This window comes from Pelodiscus sinensis, chromosome 3, assembly GCF_049634645.1.
Source record: "Pelodiscus sinensis isolate JC-2024 chromosome 3, ASM4963464v1, whole genome shotgun sequence".
Lineage (NCBI taxonomy): Eukaryota > Metazoa > Chordata > Testudines > Trionychidae > Pelodiscus > Pelodiscus sinensis.
In genome coordinates this window covers 92004219-92019868 of record NC_134713.1, presented here as the reverse complement: position 1 = coordinate 92019868, position 15650 = coordinate 92004219, and the positions used below count along the sequence as shown (strand labels likewise).

Genomic DNA, 15650 nt, shown 5'->3' with positions numbered 1-15650 from the left:
ATTCACATTGAAGGCCCGGGCCTTCAATATTTCTAATCTCATTAACATAGTCACAATACCCAGAACTCTGTCTCTTTACACACTACACTTTAAAACAAGGAGGTATAGGAGATATATACTTAACTAAAAGGACTTAATTCAATACAATATTAAAATGTATGTTGATATATATGTGTATATTGCTATATTACTATATTGCCAAACCTAAAATGCAAATATAAAAAGAATAGAGCTGTCAGCCCTAACAAGATTTCCTGGCAAAAAATATTTTGTTGGAAAATTCTTGACTAGCTCCACTAAGGGCTTGGAGCAGGGTGCCTGGACAGAAGGGAGAGTGCAGGAGCAAGGGAGGGTGTCAGAGCAAGCTGGGAGTGCGGGGTCTTGGCGGGGGGAGGGGAACAAATGAGGGGGACTTGGATGGGGGGGTCTAGGTATGAAGGGGGATGGCACCCCCTTGCAGTGGGGTTGTTACGGGGCTGCTGGACTCAGTGCAAGCTGGGACCGAGCAGCCTTTGCTCACGCTGGTCACTGTACCTCTGCATTTTAAATGTAGTAAGAGTCCGGCGGCTATTATTACATTTAAAATGCAGAGCCACAGCACAGGTGGCTCCCAGAGCTGGCACGAGCCAGGACTGCTGAGTTCCAGCTCGAGCCAGCTCCTGAAGGTACCCTACGGTTGCTCTGCACAGCAATACTTATTGACTAATCATGTAGTTGATACAATTTGTATCGACTACATGATTAGCCTGATAACCACAATTTAACCACAATTTAACACCCTTACCTTGAACCTCATTCCTCTCTGTCCCATCCCCTCGCCCTGTGGCCAGATCAGTGAATAATGGGGAGTTAGAGTTAGCAACTGATGGTCCACGGAAAGGTTTACATTGAACCAGGTAGTTCACAAGCCAAAATGTTTGAGAACCACTGAAATAGAGGTACCCCTGGCCTCTTCCCCCAAGTTAATGCAAGTTGGATTAATGCAATTGCAGCATAGTTGCATGGGAGAGTCCTGTGGAGGCCAAACCCATCCCTATTGGCTGAGGACAGTGGGAGGAGTTATTAAAGGGGGCACATGACACCCTTTACTTCCGGTCACGTGTCCATCTTAACCCTGTAAGTACTACCTCCAGGGGTGGGACTTCATGTGACAGGTTCAGAAAATATGGTAACTGGAAGGATAGTCCAAGAAAGAACAAAATGCACACTGAGAAGGAAAAATCTGCAATAAGCCATTAAATGAACCTGATTATTTACGTACGAGTGCATCCTCCTTCCTCGAAGTTGTAAAACCCATGCGCACAGCGATCACATTTCTTTCCTGCTACACCAGGCTGGCAGTGGCACTGTCCATTCTCATCACAGTCGAAGGATTTGGAACCAAAAGAATTGCAGTTACAGGGAATGCATCCTCCAGATGACTGTAGACCAAATGTTCCAGGCTGCCACACAAGACAGAGGAAGAGCATTCAGTATAGACGAGGTCTAGCTATAGCACAAAAAGTTAAATGGTAAATGTACTGAAGACAGAGAGTTTTACTCCTTCTCAAAGGCAGTAATAATAATTCGAGCTGAGGACATGAAGTATCGGCTCTGATATGAGTAAGTACTTAAAGATTTGATTCAATGTTAATATAATTAGGGTACTTTGAGTTGCTGTGTAAGCCTACTGAATTTTCTTATGATGCCCGTTTCTAGAATCTTTGTTCACATGCAGAATTGCAAGGCAATCAGATTGCAAACAGCCCCCCCAATTACATACTCATAAGGCAACCTCTGTGTAGCAATTTATTTCAGCAGGGAAAATTTGAAATCTGCTCTAAAAGGTCACACGTAGAATTTTGCCACTTAACCTGGCTGGAATGCCAGCTCCATCTTGCTGAACTGAATATTTGGACTGTGATACTATTGAAGGTTATAGTCATAAACTTACTGAGTAAATACATTATGCTTCAGCAGAGTCTGTTATACAATTTTCACATTACCATTATGACTTTGTTACATTTGTCTGATTTAAGGCACATCCGTGCTCCCTCAGAAAGGAAACAGGATTTAATGGGAGGATAGATTTCACCTCCTTAGGCCAGGAACCATCTCTCACACATTTGTCAAATGGTACATATGACTACAGCACTCTGTGAATAATGCAAAAAGATAAATTAGAAAAAAACAACAACTGAACTCTCTATTTTGCAGACAAAATAGAAGAAAAAAAAAACCCTTTACAGTAAAGGGCCAAATTCAGCTGTGATACAAGCAAATACAACTTTATTTACTTCAGTGTGAGTTGTACCATTTTATTCTAGTTTTGAGTGTTACCCATTGATTTCAATGAAACACCATGTAAGCAACTAAGGTCTGGGTACTGAAGTCTGATCCATGGAGGAGGAACCCTGACATTCCATATGCCACAGAGATAGATCAGATTGCTGGGCAGAGGCTTACCAGAAGAATCATGTAAAAACAAATGATTATCCATATAACAAGCAATTATCCATATTTTCATTTCTACACTCGATAAACGAAATGCTACCCTGGTATGTATTTCAGCATGCTAAAACATAACAGAGAGAAAGAAATACCCAAACTCATTGTAATTAAATTTCAAAGTTCAATTAAATCCATAATTCATCTCTAAAGATTTATTTCATCAGAGGAAGAAATAGAATTCAAAAGGAGAAATGAGAATATGCAAAATCTCAGGACAGCCATTCAGATTAATGCAGTAAAATAAGCACAACCCAGCGTGCAGCTCAGTTCTCAGTGAAAAAGTTTGATAGGATCTAATACATTCTGTTTATCAGAGTGAAAACAGTAAAATTGGCTCAGAGGCTAGAACTGTATGGTGTGAAGGAAGGAAAGAAGCATCACCAGAATACTGTATTTTCTACAGTGATGAGTTTTGCATTCTGATAAGGCATGCAGCATTCCCCCCCCCCCCCTTCTCCCTCCCCGAATGAATCCTCAATCAAGGCTATTTATATACTGAAATCAACATTTTGTTTTATAACAATCACTGTAAATGGGGAGCAAATGTCTGACTTCTAAAAGCCTGGAAAAAAAAACTTTCACAATGTACTACGTTTTGTTCTTGTGATGAATGTTCATGTGTGTAATGTATGTGCAAATAGTATTTGAGAATGTGGTTTGGGCAACAAAAGTATGTCCTATACCACTTCCATTTAGGAACAGTGCATTATAGTGCATTATAATTACACTAGCTTCAAAAACAGGCTGTTTTGACTAGACATGAAAAATGACGGATTATTCTGATTACAGTTTTCAGTTTGAGAAACAGGTTCTTCCAATAAGATGCATTTTAGCCAATAAAAGGAAGTCAGCTCTAATATCTGGAATGTGAACTAGTGAAAACTCAGGGTTTACTATATATGTTGATTTATAACCCATACATACGTGCTTCATCAGCAGGCCTGATCCTTCTCCTGGTATCTTGAATCAGCAAAGATACAAAGTGAAATCTTGGCTCTGTTAAAGCGAGTGGAAAAACTCCCATTGATATCAATGGGGCCAGAAGCTTACTTGTAATTTTTGTATGTGTTATTATGGATTATGTTGTCTCTAGACTTTATCTGGTGTTCATGGGTTTCCTTACATTGTGCTCTATGCTAGGTTTAATTCTGAAAGAGTGTAAATATTTTAAAAGTTTGAATTTGTACTATGTACACAAGAAGCTAGTGGCTTCTTGGTAAACTGTTAATTTAGCACAACATAGATGAGTGTGTAAAATCCTCCAACCACTATTTGGGAGTCCACATGCACATGCATCACACAGGTTTTCTGATTACCAAAGCGACAGGCCTGTAAGCACCCCGAGGGCACCCGCTGGTACCGGTGAAGCCCCATCTCTGAGAAGGGACTTGGATTTGCTGAGTGGCCCGTGGGTTTTCTTTCCGTTTATGCACCTGTCTCCTGAGTTCACAGTGTTTACCCATGAATCCTGATTTGCAGATGCATCTTCCTGACATATCACAGCGTAGGGACATGGATCTTAAAGGACTGCAGCCACAGGGTACACAGAATTGCCTTTCTGGGGCCCAAAAATAGTTGCTCTTTAAGAGTGAAAGGCAAAACAGAATTAGCAAACAAAGGCAGAGATGTGAGATGAAAAGAAAAATGATGAGAAAAAAGTGTAGCATTAAATAAAGATTAGCTTTGTATTTGCCACCTGGTAATGCAGATATGAAATGGAACGCACAACACATTGAATTTGATCACGAGAACTCAAATATAAATGCCGTGGTTAGCTTTATTTATTATATGTACGTATTGTATAGCAAAGGGTGCATTTTGCCCTCTCTTCCACCTGGTATGTTCCAGTGATATTATAGATTGTACCCCCCTGCTCTAGCATCCTCAGCACCTGACTAATGCTGAACCAGGGAATTTGTGGGATGAACAGAGGTCAATGCTGGCCCCTCTGCTGCCACCAAATGCGGGCGGTCCAGGGGGATACTTGGGGAAAGAGACAGGGTGGCTGTGGAGCCCCATGTCTATGGGTTAGGATCAGGAGCTCAGCCCCACAGGAGCTCACTGAGCCCCGTGGCTGCCAGGCTGCGCTCCCAGACCTCGCTGCCAGCTATGGGACTATGCTCTTGTCCACCAACCTCAGAATTCCACAGCCACCCTTCCTCTTCCCCCAAGTGTCCTCCCATCCCCACTCCTCCCCTCTTCTCCCTGTGCTATTTGCAGCGCCCAGAAGCTCTGGGAAGAATGGGTGAGGAGTTTCTGAGTGAAGGGCCAAGGTTTTTTCCATGAGTGCTCCAGCTCAGGAGTATCCATGAGGATGCTGGACCACAGATGTTGCCAGATGATGGCAGTCCAGATTACCGAAGATCCAACCTATAGCGGGGCTTCCTTGAACAAAACCTTTGACTGATGTTGAAAACCAAAGTAGAGGCATTTATGGAGGCCCTGCCCCAGAAATATACTTACTTAACTAACAAACATAACTAAATGTGGAAATAATTACATTCACTCCATAGAATTCCTCGTGTGCTTTAAATTAGGTGCCTGCTTAGGTGTTTCAATGGATATTGGCCAAAGCCAGTTCTCACTCAGCAATCTCTGGAGCTACAATAATCCATGAAGTATTGCCTGCTGGTCTAAACAAGAACACACTTTTGAACATTAAGGATTTGGGACCTGGGCTGTTGGGTGGCTCTATGAGATGAACTGTCTTTTGCAGTTTTACACTTTGGAATTAACGCACCAAGACAGCAGGCAGTTTTGCCATGAAAATCTCAAAAAAGCACAACATTCAATGCAAAGACTACAAGGTTTTTGCTTTTTTGCAAATCAGCCAGTCTTTTTTGAGGCAATAATTTTTCCCCTAGGGTTCTCATATGTATTGCATTCCCCATATACATTACATATCTATAGTGTATATAATTTTCAGGGGACTTAGAATAACAAGGTGTACATGTTAATTACACAGAAAGTGGCATATTCATTTAGTGCCGAGTTTTCCTCCAGAAAACTCCCAGAATACACACTGATCTCTTGCTATAGTAATAAAACCATTTAAACTTTGTTTTTCTGTGCATGGAACAATCCATGATACTTTTAAATGGAAAATCACGTAGTCACGTCAAACAGTAGAGAAGTATCATGTGAAATCCCAGTTCGGATTACTCACCTTACATTCATCACAGCGACGCCCCACAACATTGGGCTTGCAGTCACACTGCCCTGTCTGAGAGTTGCAGATCTCTGAGAATGAGCCATTGATGTTGCAGTGACATGCTACAGGGAAACAGACTTGTCACAATGTACTTGGTGAGGACATGAATAATAATACGTGAAAGATTACATACCAATTTCCTAACAAAGTTTTTTGAAGAAAAAATGTACAGTATTTTTTGGCTAATTACTGGGAAGACCCTACGAGGTGCTGATCACCTTAAGCAGTTAAAGAAATACCAAGCACATCACAGCTTTACACGCCATTTTAGGATCAGTGAATCTCTAACTATAGATTATAAAACTGTATGTACACTGAGAAATTTTGCTTCAAGATAAATTAAATAATTTGCATGTCACCACAATCCAAAAATAAAATAAAAACATTCTGTTATGGTCTTGTTAACCTATAATCTAGGGTCTGAAACTTTTACTTCCTGTTCTACAGATTACATGCTCAAAATCTCGTGGAAAACTGAGGAAAGAGGAACAAAGATCTGTTGAAGCCCACTGAATTTAAAGAGCATCCTGTCCACTGTACCAAACCTTTGTATTAGCAGATTGCTGGATGCATAGAGATGAAAGGTTTGGCTGTTGAGGTTTGGCTGCGGCTTCCCCGCAGCTCCCCTTGGCTGCAAACGGCGAACTGGAGCCAGTGGGGAGCTGAGAGACTCTGTGGCTGTGGAGCTGGTAAATAAACACACCAAAGTGGCCAAATAGCAGGTTTCTCAGAGCGGTTTCATGGACCAGTTTGAGAAACAGTTCTCTAGAGTTATATCCCTTGTCCTCTCCTTTCTCTGATCTTTCTCTAGCTCTATCTTTGGCCCACTTCCCTCACTCTTTTACTTCCCATTCCTCCTTATTGCCTCCTATTATTTTTTAATTTTTAAAACTACCTGCATTTAAAAAAAAGGATATATAATTATTATCATCACATAGCTGCTTCAAAATAGCTTTCTAATTCTGAGATCAACAGTGAAAGATGATACACTTGTAAACCTCCATTCTTAAAAGCCTCCTACATATTGTCAGCATGTAATATACATAGTAAGTCTATTGAGGGCATCATTCGATTTTTTTTATCTATTACTCATTTCCAAATATATCTTGAGAATTTAAGGCAGAAATTAAACTTTTTGCAAACATGTCGGGATATATGATAAATAATATACTCAAAATTTCACACAGTGTCCTCTTAGCTTGGCTAGGGCTGAGTTGAGAACGAGTGTAATATAGAGGTAAGGGCAGAAGATGGAAGATGAGACTCTGGCTCTTTTTTCCAGCTCCACCACTGTGCATGAAGTCACTTGCATTTAGTAGCATCATCGGCTAATCTACAGATGCTCACAATAAACTGCATTTATTCTCATTTATACACTGCTCACTTATTTACCTCCACTATTCTTGTCCAAGCCTTTGAGCAACTTCAAACAGTTGCTATGTAATAAACTAGCCTGTCAGGGAAATGTTTTCTTCTTTCCAGCAAATGTGGAAATTTCCCCTCAAATTACATTGGTCAAAATCTACTATTCACACTATTTACGCACACTCACCCATCTATCTTTATCTATGGTAGGGTACACACACATACACATCATTATGCAATTCTTATTTCATCCAACTGTGATATTACTACAATAATTGCTAGCTGTTTTCTCTGCCAAACCATGCACCTTCATACTACCATCACTAAAAACCAACTCTGAAGAATCAAATCAAATAGGCTTAGGACATTTGTTCTAACATTTCATTTACAAAAAAATACACTATGAAATTCAGAAATTCTGTGATAATATAAAGCTGGATCATCATTTGAAACGGCTAAGGCAAATGATAACAGCATTCTACTTAAGAAAGAGCAGGAAACATTTTAAACAATAATCTGAGAGCAAAATTCATATTTTATAGTAGTTTTGGATTAGGCTCTTTCATGAAAAGTGAAAATGGAAAACAACCACATAAAGTCACAGACTCTCTGATATTGTAGCTACAGGGCAAATATGATGGAAGTCTACTAAAGAAATATAAAATCTTATGCAAAAAGAAAATCCACATGAAAGGTAGAGGAAAAAAAAAGGAAAGGTAACTCTGAACATAATGATATGAATACATTGTGAGTCTCTCCTGCCAGAACTAACTACAAAAGCAAAAACTGAAATTATGTGTTAAAATTTATTTATTTTTAATACTTTATATTTTTCCAAATCTCTTGTCATATTCCAGATACCTCCCCTTTTCAGCTGCCACTGTTGCAGAAATGTTCAAAGCTTTAGCCATGTCAATGTTTGAGGGAGGGTGAGACAGTTATGGGAGCTGTGATTGCACCTGAAGTTTGATTTGTGCTTTTTAAGTGACATTAAAGTCTTAAATCATGTGACATCATATCATGAATTATTAACCAGTTCTGAGACCACTTGTGAATGCTATTTTTTTAACACTATCTAGGTACAGCATATTTGGAAAGTCCTATTACCCATATCACTGCTCTGTGCCTCATATCCCCCATCTGTAAAGTGAGGAGAATTGAAACTGACCATCTTTCTAAAGCACTTTAAAATCTACCGAGGAAAAGTGCTACATAGACGCTAGCTTTATAATTTTGCATACACATACAGTCTATGGAGATAGTTACGCATACTTATCTGACTATATAGTTAGCTATCTCTACACATACACACAAGATATTGTTATGCACACACAGTTTATGGACACACGTGTGTATCCACACAACGGAAACACTTGATAAAGGATCAATAACAATGCTTTGAAATCCTTCATGAAAGGCTCTCTAAATGCTAAGAACAAAATACTTTACAATATCCCATTGGAGATAAGTATTAACATTGTATATCAATTAAAGAGACTGCTAAGCAAAAACCTATATTTTCAAAGGGGGCCTCAAATTGGGGTACTTCCATTTCTGGATGCCCAACTTTAAACCTAAACAGTCTGATAGTCAGGGGGTGCTGACCAAAATCCTAATTTAATTCAAATGGAGTTGGTGGTGCTCAGAATCTACCAAAAAAGTCCTTAGAATTAGAGCCCTTGTATCCAAATATACAGACCACTTTTGAAACCATGCTTCTAAATGACGTCCCACTGTAAAACTACAAATCAGTACTAGACAAAACTACAAAACCAATTAGTGATGAGCCAGAATTTCATATTTTAGCACGTAGCCCAGTTTTCTCAAAGTGCTCTGTGAAACCATTCTGAGAAACCTGCTAACTGGCCGCTCCCATTTGTTTATTTACTGACTGCAGCCTTGGCTCCCCTTAGCTGCAAATGGCAAACCAGAGCCAATGGGAGCTGTGAGGCTCCGTGGCTGTGGAGCAGGTAAATAAACACACCAGAGTGGCCAGTTAGCAGGTTTCTCAGAGTGGTTTTGTGGGCTACCTTAAGAAACACCAACCTAGCCAAATGCTCCAGAAACTGCAACCTCAGCAGCATATTGCAGTAAAACCACCAGGGCTACGTCTAGACTGGCATGATTTTCCACAAATGCTTTTAACGGAAAAGTTTTTCGTTAAAAGCATTTGCGGAAAAGAGCATCTAGATTGGCACGGATGCTTTTCCACAAAAAGTGCTTTTGCGGATAAGCGTCCGTGCCAATCTAGATGCGCTTTTGCGCAAAAAAAGCCCTGATCGCCATTTTCACGATCGGGGCTTTTTTGTGCAAAACAAATCTGAGCTGTCTACACTGGCCCTTTTGTGCAAAAGCTTTGCGCAAAAGGGACTTTTGCCCGAACGGAAGCAGCATAGTATTTCCGCAAGAAGCACTGATTTCAGACAGTAGGAAGTCAGTGTTCTTGCGGAAATTCAAGCGGGTAGTGTAGACAGCTTGCCAGTCTAGACACAGCCCAGCTGTTTCTCTTCTAATTTACACTAGTTTTACACCACTGTAACTCAAGTGGCCCCTGTGGCCTTGTGATGGGGTGCCGAGACCCCGCACTCAACGCCCGAGATTCTGCGCCCTCTCCGAGGCACCGCGAAGCGCATACCGGCTGTGCACCGGTTGCTCCCAAGCCGCAGCTCAGCTGAATGGCGCCGCGGCTCAGCTGATTAGCGCCACCGCAAAACGCGCGCTGGCGGTGCGCTGCTTGCCCCGAGCCGCGGCTCAGCTGATGGGCGCCGTAGCTCAGCTGGAGAGACGCCGCAGCGCAGCTGAAGCGGCCTCTGCCCAGCCAGGGAAAGGGGAGAGGGGAGGCGATGCAATGTGCTGGACGGCTTGAGGGCGGGGCGCGTAAATCCCTCCCGGTGTGGCGGGAAGTTAAAAAAAACCCAAGCCATGAGATGCGGGGGAGAGAGGAGGAGACTACACGGACTGCTGGAGAGTGGAGGGATCCGGATGTCCTTGTGAACGTCTCCCAGGGCGCTCGGACGCCGTGAGTACAGATACCCCGCAGAGGGGTGGGGGAGGAAGGAAGTAGCCCAGGGCAGGGCGGTGAAACAGCCCGTGGGCTGGTGCGTTTAGGGGCACAACCCCGTCAGCCGGACCGAGACTGGGGCGCAGTCTCAGTCCTTAGGGCCCTGGGCTGGAGCCCGAGAGTGAGGGTGGGCCCGGGCCCTCCTTCTTTCCCCCAACCACTAAAAAGGGGAACGTGATAGAATCTGACGCGCAGCAATAAATCGACCAGCTGGGAAAGCGGCTGGGACCAGAACGTGGGAGGGGGCACGGTCACAGGCCTTTTGATTTCTACCAGTAAGAGAGTATCAAGCCCTAAATAAAGTACAGTATCAACCAGTAGGCCTGAAAAACACACAGTCTCAACAAAAATGGAAGTTGTGTTTACTGATTACTGTGGCTCTTAAAATGCCATTTTTAAAATGTAGTCCCTACTGTAATACCAAACACACAGCTTTATCCATGTCACTGTTCACATGTAGCAGGATGCTTTTCAATAATTTCTGCTTTAAATATACATTGAAATCTTTCTTTCTATATATAGATAGAAATAGTGAGCATCGCTTTTTCTTATATACATATATTAGCTCACTCACATTCATGCAGCTCTCCACACACATCTCAGGTACTCATCAATTACGCTGATATGGAATATATCAATTCTGTCAGCAGAAGCTAGAGTTCAGGACTTACATTGACAATTCTTTGGATCAAGAGCATTTCCAAAATATCCATCAGCACACATTTCACAGTATTGGCCTGTTATACCAGGTTTACATATCAGGCAAGCTCCAGATAAGCTGTCACAGCTGCCAGGAACAGAGAAGTCAAGGTTGTCATTACACTGGCAGGGCCGGCATGATCCTCCTGGTATTAAAGGTTGTCCAAAATAGCCATCTGCACACCTACGACAAGAGATACTATCACTCAGAGTATTTACATAATCCTGTTAGGAGAAATGTTTACATTTTTGTTGTCTCACTAATCACTAAGGATGGTTTGATTTTCTTTTAAGTATTTCTTTTTCTTTAATCACCTTGAAAAACAGCATTGTACAGAACCAGCTGTAATCCTGCCAGCTCTGCTAGTAATTAGATTTTCAAGATGGGGAGAAATCTTGTCACTGGTACTGAAGACAAGACAGAAGCATAATAAGAAATCTGTCTATTGGCACTCTAGAGGAATTCAGGTCCATGTTGCAAAGCCTTTGTACAGCACATCATGTGTAGCTACCCAAATAGGTTGCTTTTCTGTACTCACTAATCAAGAAGGCTGACAATTTTTCCTAACAATACAGAAGCAATTTCCTGTTTGTCTGTCTGCTTGTCCATGTAAATAAATAAATATATTGATACACAGATAAATAAATACATCACATCTGCCACATAGAGCAATTTGTTTAATACTACAAGCATGTCTGTCTGCCACACAGAGGTTATATTGAGAGAATGTAATGTAATGTGAGAACTACTAAGTTTTAGCTAAATAAGATATACTGCACCTTAATTTCAAAAGAGGGATGCTAAGATATTACCTGTTTCTCTACCAGTTGCTTTCTCCAGGCTCTATGTAAAAAAATAGTGAATCTGAATGCACATGGCATGTTTTGAAAGTGTATCTTTACTGTTGCAGCCCATTTCTATTTATATTCTGGTCTGCTCTCCCTTTCCACTGCATTTGCTCACACTTCACAGTAAGATCATTTTATTGTTAAAGGAGAAGTAAAAGAAGAACGTAAAATCTCCTAGTTCAGGCTAGTAATTGATGTTTATGTCATTTCACAAGAATTCAACATAAAAGAAGGCCAAAATTCTACTAACCTCCATGTTATTTAAGCCAGGAACTCCAACTAGTAGACTGTTTTCAAATCAGTCCAAAATCAACTCTAATATTTTGACAGTATCAGCTCTACATCATCACATATCAGGCAGGATACAGGAGCAAGAATCTTGTACATTTTGCCTGAATAGACCCATAAATCTTCACTACACTTTTCCTCCCAGAAGTTCAGGGGCAACTTCACTCTTTTCCATCAAGTCCACCTCAGCACATCTCATCATTGCTTCTAAAGGGATCCTAACACCTTTATTATAACGGTCTTATGAAATGACTATTAGATCTAACAGAGCTCATAAAGCATTGGATGATTGAGATTAGAGAGGAGATTCTGTCTGAATCTGATCAAATCTGTCCATTGCAGGATGCTATACAACTTAAATAAAGTATTCCAATTCCTCCACCATATCTAAAATTAAAAACTATTATGGTCTAGATTTTGTAAGCCTTACTCATACAAACAGCCCAAATGGGACTAAATGTATATGTACACCTCAGTGTGAGTAAAGGTTGCACAACATCAGGCCCGCCCATAGAGGGAAACTATGGGGGTAGTTGCCCCGGAGCATGGCAATTCAAAAAGGCCTGGGGCAGCCAGCTGCTGCTACTGCAGGAGTAGCTGCAGCCACTAGAGCCTTGGACCCTTTAAATTGCCACTGGAGTTCCTCCCGGTGTTCTCTAGATGGCTCTCAGGGTTGCCTGATTGGGGTAAGGGGAGGGCAGAGGGGGGAGGACAGCACAGCACACTCCAGGTGGCACTGAGGACTGGCTGCCTTTCCAGCTGAGGCCCCGCCCCTTCTGGGAGTGCACAGCCAGTCACCACCCCGAAACATTGTCCAGGGGCCTGGCAAGTCTGTCCGCTCCCCTGCACAACCTGCTCTATGTTTTATTTCTTATGCATGACCTTCTCCAATCACTGCTGTTTCACAAGAGAAGAATAGGATACAGTCAATGGCCTTTAGGATAGTGTACCACACTCTTCTTGATTTACTTTATATTCAGAACTTGTCATCAATTTAGAACATATTGTGTTTTAGTCACAGCAAAGCAACGAATATTCCTCCATGGATGTGTAACCACCACTGGATGGTGATATTCCTCTACTGGATGTGTAACCACCATCGGGCGGATTTGAACCTGGGACCTCTGAAGCTTAGTATATGAGCTGCTACCCTCTGAGCTTTTAAAAGCCAGATAGCTCCCAGCCCATGCTGTAGAGGTCTGTTGGTTTTAACTGCTGCTGAGGTCTAGGTGCTACTTCATTGGTCAGTGAACCACACTAGGGCTGTGTCCAGACTCAGGGGTTTTTTCGGGAAAAGTAGCCTTTTTCCGAAAAAACTTCCCCTGCGTCCAGACTCAAGTCGCGCTCTTTCGAAATTAAATCGAAAGAACGCGGCTTTTCTTTCGATGGCGGTAAACCTCATTTCACGAGGAAGAACGCCTTCTTTCGAAAGTTCCTCTTTCGAAAGAAGGCGTTCATCAATGTAAATAGGGCTTCTTCGAAAGAGAGCATCCAGACTCACTGGATGCTTTCTTTCGAAAAAGCAAGCCGCTTTTTCGAAAGTTCAACGTGCAGTCTAGACGCTCTCTTTCGAAAGAGCCTCTTTCGAAAGTATCTTTCAAAAGAGCCTCTTTCGAAAGAGGCTTGCAGTCTAGACATAGCCTAGGAGTGTGGGTTACATATGTACAGTATTTCAGCAACGATTAAAGATTAGTTTCAAACTTACTTCCTTTACAATGAGTTACTACATTTATAGAGATGACATCTTATTTACAAGAGCCTAGGAACTCTTCTTAAGACAGGTTCCCAAGTAATATAGGATATACTTTCCCCAAAGTGGAGAAACTACTGAATTTTCCATGTAAAACTTTATTATAAGTAAAAAGAATGGCACATCAGGAACATTTCACCTATGCTTTTCTTAAGGCATTCACATGTGAATAGTAAAAACCTTGTTATTGTTGGACGTATAGAAGATAAATCTATAACTTCCTGTGTTACTAATCTCTTTTTTTTCTTTCCTCAGTGCATATTCATTTTTCTCTTTTCCTTCCATTTAGGCTTTAGTTCTGTATCTGATAATACTCAGAGAAACTTCAAAGCCATTCATATTAAAAATACTCCATGGATTTGAAAGTACTATGGCTGCTAATCATATAACACTGGTATTAACAACAATAGACTTTGGTAGCTTCTTGTATTCTGGTTAGTTCAAACTGATAATAAAATATATAAACCACAGCCTCATGGACCTTGTCAGCATTTCAAAGCTATACTCTACCCAGAGCCATACTTCGGCTATATAGGGCCCTATGCAGTACTGTTAAATTCATGCCCCTAGGCCAAATGGCAGTCGGAGGCTGGGGATGATTGTTTATAGATGTGATTTTATAATCTTCAGCAATGCACTAACAATATACCTTTAGAGCAAATTTTAAACTAAGGTCCTGTAGACTAAGGCAGTAGATACAGAAACTGACAATATATACCGGATTGGCAAATGCCTGTTAAATGACTTTGTTACCACTTGAATGGATCTTTCATAAGGTTCTGTGCTCTGCTAATAGATCTGACAAGCTTTTTCACTTTTAAGTTAACTAGAGCCTCTCCAGAGAAAGTGAAGCCACAGAACAGGGATAGGAAGAGGCAGGTGGGTGGACATTAAGACCCTTTGGTGCCCCAAATGTGCTCTATGCAGCTGCATATTCTGTGTATGGGTAAGGATGGCCCTAATTCTAACTACATTCACATATTGTCCTGAACCCTGATTACATTTTGAAAACAGGTAGAAACAAGGGCACTAGTTCTCAACCATGAGAATGGGGCACCCCAGGGGAGGCAACAATCAATTTTCAGAGGGTCCTCCAAGCTGCACCAATGTTAGACTCACTGAGGGGTGGGGGCAGGACAGAAAGGCAAAAGACTAACCCCATGGGTCTGAAGCCTCAGGCACTAAGCTCTGCCACCCAGGGCTGAAGCCAAAGCCTGAGTAACTTAGCTTTGTGGGGGGCCCTGTGGCTTGGAGCCCCAGGCAATTACCCTGCTTGTTATCCCCTAACACCAACCCTAACTTTTGTATGTGGAAAACCAGTTGTTGTGGCACAGGTAGGCCTTGGAATTTGCATAGCATGTTGGGGGACCTCAGAAAAAAAAGTTGAGAACCCCTGATCTATGGTAGCTCTATCATAGAACTAAGGTGTTCTCCCTCCCCCCGATCCTTCCACTTTCCTATATGTCCTCTTTTTAAGACAACTTCACTTCTGCTGTTCTCTGATTCAATGTGCTATGCCTTTGGGAAGGCTCATGTAAATGAAGAGCAAAGCTTTGTGTGACATGGACAGTAAACTTCCTGCATTAAGGGTGGGAAAAAAACCTAAGAAAGACAATTCTGATTACTGGAGAAAAGCTTTATGGACAGAGTGAGAAAAACTGTAATAATCTTTCAGTATTTTCCCTCTTTTCATTCAACTCACTCTTCTGCCTCCCCCATTTTACAGGTATCCTGTGATCTTCTGTTTCTATCTGGTTTTGCTGTTCTAGTCAACCTGGAAAACGTATAAGCCCTTCTCTTACCACCCATAGGCTGCATTCTCACAAGCAGCCATAGAACACCAGAATGTGCTTCTCATTTAAAGAGGCCTGCTCATGGAGTACGGTACTACTCAACACTAGTGAAGTATTCCACCCAGGCTAAATCCTTTAGTACTC

At 41.7% G+C, this 15650-nt stretch overlaps 1 protein-coding gene across 6 annotated transcripts in view; it reads right to left on the bottom strand.

The window, feature by feature from the left end:
• Positions 1–15650, bottom strand: part of LAMA2 (laminin subunit alpha 2) — a 502508-nt gene that overhangs the window by 167841 nt on the left and 319017 nt on the right. For 4 of the 6 annotated variants that reach the window (XM_075924144.1, XM_075924139.1, XM_075924141.1 and 1 more), the window contains 4 exons: positions 10799–11010; positions 5657–5763; positions 3807–4070; positions 1262–1442 (listed from right to left, as the gene is read on the bottom strand). In XM_075924144.1, the coding sequence (XP_075780259.1) occupies positions 1262–1442; positions 3807–4070; positions 5657–5763; positions 10799–11010 (764 nt within the window). The remainder of the gene's footprint in view (positions 1–1261; positions 1443–3806; positions 4071–5656; positions 5764–10798; positions 11011–15650) is intronic. The other 2 variants (XM_075924142.1, XM_075924143.1) reach the window with 1 other exon arrangement.